General features: G+C 39.1%; 1 protein-coding gene across 1 annotated transcript in view; it reads left to right on the top strand.

The window, feature by feature from the left end:
• Positions 1 to 2,068: 2,068 nt before the first annotated feature.
• DYNC2I1 (dynein 2 intermediate chain 1) overlaps positions 2,069 to 7,476 on the top strand; it is a 53,941-nt gene continuing 48,533 nt past the window's right edge. The window contains exon 1 of the mRNA XM_075212108.1: positions 2,069 to 2,252. Within this exon, the coding sequence (XP_075068209.1) occupies positions 2,238 to 2,252 (15 nt within the window). The 5' untranslated portion in view covers positions 2,069 to 2,237. The remainder of the gene's footprint in view (positions 2,253 to 7,476) is intronic.

Below are 7,476 nucleotides of genomic sequence, written 5' to 3'. Positions count from 1 at the left end.
GCAGTCTTAGCCCTGTGTCCCTTGTTTCATTCCAACACTATTGGGGGAGACCTTTGCCTCTCTATCATACCATTAGACCTGTGGAATCCTATCTTACACTACGTCTGGGGTGCAAACCATCCGCCGATTTGCATTTACCCTTCCCCGCCATCAGAAACAATCATCCATTCCACCCAATCAGCCATTTCTAAACAGTTTGCTTTGAGATAGTGGTGGAACTGCCACCAGTGCAATGGATACAACTAATATTTTGCCGGGAGTGGGTTCCAGCAATATCAGGTCACCCTCACTCCCACCATCTGCTCTCAGTTGCAGCGATAACACTTTCAGTACAAAAATAACTTGTGTAATTTACCGAAGAAGCACGAAGTAGAGAGATCTCTACTGACAAAATCACCCCATTTCTTCTCCTTTTATGCCTGTGATCTACTGATACAGTGAGATATCAGACTTTTTCCATAACTCAGCAAAGCACTATCTGCAGTAACTTCTGGGTTATGCTGCCCCGTGGTCTTTGTTATCATGGAGAAGTGGGTAGCCTTTGAGGATGCTGAGGATGGTTTGTGGCATTATTGAATCCCTGTGAGTCTCTATGAGGTTGGGAAAGATGGTGAGTGAGAATGTGCTGCTCCTGGCTGTTTCTGTGACGATGGGGAGGTTAGTGAGTAGGTTTCTGCTATTCATATGGTTCTTTGTGGTGTCTGTGGTCAATAACATCTGAGGAACAAACATTAAATCCTCATTCCCCTGAAAACTCTACAATGGCTGCTGCCTGGACTGCACCCCATTAATTCAAGTGTTCAGAGTTTATCAATATAGCCAAAGAAAAAATGAAACAAGGTTAAGTAACTATGATATGGGGGGATTTCCATTGTGTGTAATAACAGTACAGAAGAAGGTAATTCTAGTAAAATACAATACACCATTGATTACCTAACATATTTGATTACAGGCAAGCAACATAATTATTAAATGCAGTGTGCAGTGTGGTACAATTTCTTTAAACAATGCACAATCAAAAGCAGGATGTCCACAAGTACTATAATGTATACTGTAAAACATATGGGCAGCACGGTGGCTAAGTGGTTAGCAATTTTGCCTCACAGCGCTTTATCTGCGCGGGGGGTCATGAGTTCAATTCCCAACCATGGCCTTATCTGTGTGGAGTTTGTATGTTCTCCGCGTGTTTGCGTGGGTTTCCTCCGGGTGCTCCGGTTTTCTCCCACACTCCAAAAACATACTAGTAGGTTAATTGGCTGCTATTAAAATTGTCCGTAGTCTCTCTCTCTCTCTGTGTATGTTAGATAATTTAGACTGTAAGCTCCAATGGGGCAGGGACTGATGTGAATGAGTTCTCTGTACAGCGCTGCGGATTCAGTGGTGATGATGAAAACATATATTTATTTTATGATAGGTGGGCGGAGTCCATGTGGCACCTATGTAATAAAGTTTCCAACCAATATATATAATTTAGACATATTTACTTTCTAGGTTTTAAGGATTTGTCCCTACAAATATCCCTTTTTTATTTTGGTTTGACCAAGTGCACAATAAATGTAATCTTTTTCTGTATGTTACATCACCATATGTTGTTACTTTCCAAGCAGTAATGTGTTTAAAAAAAGCCCACAACTATTCAGAAATGAGCATTATGTTCTAGTTCTGTAAACCTATGGGAATTATATCGCTGCATTGCGTGTGATGCGCTCAGCAGACAGCAGCACTATGCACATGGAAATGATTTTACAACGTTGGTCAACAGACAGTACAGCATTTGTATTTGCTCTCTGCAGCAGTTGTAAGCCCTTAGGGTGCTGACACCATGGCACTCGGGTAACAGCAGGATAAGGTCATTTTCTTGCACCACAATGGTCATATTTACAGACCACCGTATTGCCTTCACTTAAATAACAAACTTAAGACGTAGTACTGCTCGGGCGCGGGCACCGCACTTTGCGCATGAGCACTAATAAGCAGGGAGTCATCGGGGACGCGCACTTCCAACCAGCACGCGCACCATGGTTTCTTCGCAGGTTCGGCCACGGTTGCTAGGTAGACTAACGTCGCGTTGCCTTGGTGACGCGGTCTGTACGCCTGCGCAGTGACTACGTGACCGGGTGTCATGGCGGCGGCCCAGGCAGTAAACATTTCACGGTATCTTCCATGGTAACGGAAAGCGAACAGAGGTTCTAGCTGCGTGCTTGGTGGGATTGAAGACGGTGGTGACGGGCAAAGCCATGCAGCCAGACAGGGTGATGCATAATATGGTTACTACACATGTCTGTCTAGGTAGGCACCCTGTGATCTCCAGCTACTGGGGAACTACAAATCCCAGCATAGGACATGGAGTGTATTTATAGTTCTACAATAGCTGGAGGGCAACAGGTAAAAGCATCGACCAGGGGAAAGTTGATCCAGTCATTCCACCCAAAGGGAGAATTTATACTCTAATCTCCTTGTGTAGTGACATTTTACAGCAGCTAATAGCTCTACTGAGTTTGTAAAGGTTTATAATAAACCCTGCTCTGTTTTCAATATTATTATTGTAAACTATATTATCATGTGTTTCAGGAACATGTATAAGGAACTGTATGTTCTACTTGTGATTTAAATGCAGATTTATCAAAAGTTTAATATGATGGAAAAATATGTGGAATTTTATGTAAAAGGGATCAAATGTTCGTTTAAATGTTCACTTATACTACAATAATAGCATTATACAATGGTTTTATGATTGTCTCACACAAAATACCAGTTTACACATTTGATTATAAGAGGTTAATTTATGAAGCTCAGTGGTGATGAATTTTCATGAGTGATCAATTATGTCATGGCGTCAATTATGTAGAAGGTTGTAGCACACATAATTGCGCTTTATAATGAGTATAATATGACATTATTTGGGAAAATAATTGTGATCACATAGATACTGACAGGCCAGATTATTTTCAATATATCTTCTTTTTGTCTAGCAATTAAAATAGTAATAAACTGTGAGTAGATTATTGTCACTGGTAAACTTGTGTTATAGATTTCAGAAATATATTTGAAACCCATTATAGCTTCATTATTATGAACATATATCTTTACAGCACCAGCATATTCTGCTGTGTTTTACAAATGGGAAGAAACGCAGTAATGAAAGGGGATTGCTGATAAGTCATTATTTGTTTGTTAAAGAGGGCCCAGCTCTCAAGTTTACAATCAATAGGGAAATAGGAGCTTCACACATTAGATGTTTATTGAGTGTCGGTAATGAAAAAACACTGATTCTGGGCCGTTTGCAGTCATTTTTTTAAAATGGTAATTTAATGAAAGGGCAGCGCCTGAAAACAGTCCTGTAACAGAAAATGGGATCAAGCAATGAGTGAGCATGAAAGGCGCACAGCGGAGTTAATATATATTTAGAAGCAAATCAGATGTATATAGGTTCAATTTTGTTAATGTCCTTTTATGTTAGTAGAAATATTTTAATTTGAATTCTGCAAAGTACAGACAACCAATGTAGGGACTGACAGAGAGGAGCACCAGTAGAAGGATGTTTGGCAATTGGTCTTCGCGCTGTGTTCAAAATAGATTGCATGGTTGAAATTACGTTGTAGGGAAGACCAGTAAGAAGGGAATTGAAATGGTCAGTGTATGTCACATTATAGGCGTATGAATTAAAGTGTTTTGCAGTTTCTTGTGTAATATACCTGCATATTCTAGAAATGTTCTTAGATGCATGTAGCCGGATTTGAGGACAGTTTGGGTTTAGGGAACAAAGGACAGTTATGAATGACATCTAGACAGGGAGCTTGAAGGCTAGAATTTGCTTGTGTGTTATTGACAGAAATAAATGTGTTTGGTAGGATGCTTCTGGTGGATAGATTAATAGCTCAGTTTTTGAATATTGAGATAGAGGTGACTAGAGGACATCCAAGATGAAATAGCAGAAAAGCATTAAGTAACATTAGCCAATACAGATGGATACATTTGGGTGTTATTGATGTAGAGATGATATTAAAACCCAGAACCCATTAGTTTTAAAGATAAGTGGAGTGGGTGATAGAACCAGCAGAAGATAGTGTCGTGAAGAGAATACTAAGCACTTTATGTACAAAAAAATATATAAAAGAGATCAGTACTAAACTAAAATGAAAATTAATTGCAAACTGTAAAATCTTTTTATTTGTACTATATTTATCTCTAAAAGGTGCATTTTTACCAACATGTATCTTTGTGCGTTATGTGTAGTGTACCCTCATGAAGTGCAGCAGTTCAGCTTATCCTGGTAAGATTCGTTGTGAGGGTAACCAGTGGTCCTTTGCAGACTCAGAAGTACATGTAAATGCAATGAATGGGCATTCTACTTCTGTGGATTCTTTAGTTCTGGAGCTATGTTCTCTTTCTAGTATGAGATGGATTTGTTGATTATTTTTTATTGCATGTCAGTAACACACAGCCAGGATCAATCAGAAAATTCTTCATCATTCTCTTAGTATAAATAACCTTTTTACAACTATCTCCATATGTAGTTATAGCCATATCAGTCCTATTCAGTGTTCACCACTGTAGTTCTTGTTAGAAGTTTTAGTTGGAATCTGGTCAGAAGCTGAGTTTGTGCCAATTTTGAAGGATTAGGATAATGCTTCTACTAACCTGTGCCAACAACAAATTATTTGATAATTGCTTTGTTATTTTTCCGATACAGTGCACAACATGTATGTTTGGTTTGTAAAGACTCCTATCTCCTGCTACTAAAGCTAGGTACACACTGCACAGTTTTCATCCAATAATTGGCTAAATCAGCCGACATACGACCGCTCGTTCAAAAGTCGGGTCAGTGTGTGCAGTGACACGATGGTCGAAAGTCTGCCCAAATGGACGATTGTCGCCTCATTTGGTTGGTCGTACCGTTTAATATTTTCATTCCAATCTCGTTTCCGTTGTGTAGTGTGTATAAACTGCCGACCGATCCACAACAGTGAGTACGAAATTAGTCATTGCTCACGACAACATGGCTGTAAAAAGTCGTTAAAGGGACGTCCTCTCTTCCCTTTATCGTCCTAAATAAGGCTAGTGTGTATGCAGTCCATGGACCGAGCGATCGGAACATCGATCGCATGTAAAATCGATCGGCATAAAAAGTTGGTGGAAAATTCTGTAGTGTGTACCTAGCTTTAGATTGTTAAGTTATTTTCAATTTTGATTATGTAATATATCTAAATTACGTTACTGACAATATAATTTATTTCAAAGTGTACCTTTTGTCTACACACAGTGGCGGGAGCCCCAAGCACCTAAGTGATAACACTAGTTTTTCTGAATCAATCAGCAGATTTCTCATGACTATTGGTGCAAAATGGCGGCCTCCATGTTATGACTTCAATTAAAATCTGTTTTGTAAATTGATTCTAAGTTACTGGTATTTATTTTATGTTGAATATAGACGTCATAGGAGCCAACTTTATAAAATGATTGGGGGTGTGTGCTTTCATCTGTGAGTTGCCCTGATCAGTTGTTTAGTTACTCTGAATTTTGTATGTATTTATTTCCTATGGATTCAGTTCCTGGCAATGTAACTTGCCTATGAGCCATTATCTATGACTGCTAACCCAGGCTTCCAATAACTAATACCCTATTGTATGTGTCTGCCAATTCAAGCCAATAGTATTGGTTAGATCCAGTGTCGTTAGATGTCATATCCACAGAATGGCCTTAGAGAATAGAAACATAGGACATGATAAAACAATATGAGGGCAATTCAATTCAGTGTGAAGTGTTTCGCTGGCATTCTGGAGACACTTCACATGTATATTTTTACTGAAATATCTGCTAATTTTTCCTCACACCTGTATCGGTTGAGTGTATATTTTTACTGTAGTAACTGTAAAACTACACAACTGCTAATTGAATCCCCCCTCTTTGACATGTAATGCAAGTCAGAGGATAAGGTCTTGGGAAGTCCGGTCTGGTTAAATGTTTGGTATCAATAATTAAGTTGTTATGATTACCTCTTCTGTGTCTTCTCTGTGGTGATCTCATGTCTGCCCTCACGCTGCTACAATTGCCATTAAATCTTGCTGCTACCATTCTAGAGTAGGGGTCTTGCCTCTTTAGACGGGTATGGTAGGGGAGGATCAGAGAGTGGTTTGCGGAAAAGAAGTTTGGTTTTATTTGTTCAGATTTTCTCATCTGGAATGTTGGAAGGATTACATAAGAAAGGATCATGGCTACATGAGTGCTACGATAAATAATTTATTTAATTTTGTTCTAAATTAATGTTCTCAGTAATAAAAAAACAATAATTCTCCTTCTATTGTGATTTCTGTCTCATTTGAGTCTTCTTTCAGACTGCTGCTTTCCCAATGAGGTCCTATTGCTAGCAGATTAACGCAGATGCTGGAGTTATACTGTTCTTATCGTCAGTCCACAGGATACCTGGAAAGTCAGAGACTTAGGGGCCTATTTATCCAAGGGTGTAAAGCAATCTTGCTATAGAAAAACATGACAGACCTTTACATTTAAGGGGGCGTTAATCATTAAGGATTTGAATATCACCAAGTCCCACTAGTAAAGGCTCCCCCATGCATTTTAATTTGTTTATAAAGAATTGCGGCAGTACTTGTACAGCAACAATACCTGTTCTGGTAACACCATTGCAGCATAGCATTATCAGAAGGAAACCTTTGAAAAGAACATGTAATGATAACATAATTTTGCTCAGCTCTTTGAAATTAATAGGATTTTTGCCCCAACCCCCAGAAAATAATAAATTAATTTCTGTGAGGAGGTACATATAATATATTCTATATTATTAACAATAAAAATATTTGCAGCATTTTGTAACATACACATGAATGCGGATTCACTGGGGAAATTGTAGAAAGAAGGGCAGTTATTTTTAAAGGACAGAATTGGTCTCTTATTGAATTTGTTGTTCTGGTTTCTGTGTCACATATCCTAATAGCTACCCAAGGTTCTAATATCTCATACTTGCCAACTTTTTTAAGTCAGCGTCCGGGAGTTGCCTGGGGGAGGTGGGCGTTTCGGGGACGGGCCTATGCAAATAACGCTAAATGCCGTGATTGCCTGAGAATCGCAGCATTTTGGATCTAATTCTGCCCACTTCACTAGGAAGTGGGCAGATGCGGGAGGCTACCATACTTTCCCGGAAGTTCGGTAGACCGACCCGGAATCCGGGAGTCTCCTAGACATTCCGGGAGAGTTGGCAAGTATGTAATATCTGCTACACAGCAACATAGGAGCCACATTTGTCAACATGATTTGGGGTACTCCTGTTCTCCTCTGCCACCATATGGCTGCATATACAAGGTTAATGACTGCAGCAGCACTAATATTGAGGGTGCTCAAACACTCACTCCTATGATAGATGCTACCCTAGATCTGTAATTGTGTGATATGTGATATATGTAATAAACAAAACCATAGCTAAAACATGTAGAAAAAATATTAATATTATGTAACACTTTA

The sequence above is a fragment of the Mixophyes fleayi genome, chromosome 5 (genome assembly GCF_038048845.1).
Source record: "Mixophyes fleayi isolate aMixFle1 chromosome 5, aMixFle1.hap1, whole genome shotgun sequence".
Classification (NCBI taxonomy): Eukaryota; Metazoa; Chordata; class Amphibia; order Anura; family Limnodynastidae; genus Mixophyes; species Mixophyes fleayi.
The sequence above is the reverse complement of the archived record's forward strand: the minus strand, read 5'-3'. Positions and strand labels throughout refer to the sequence as shown.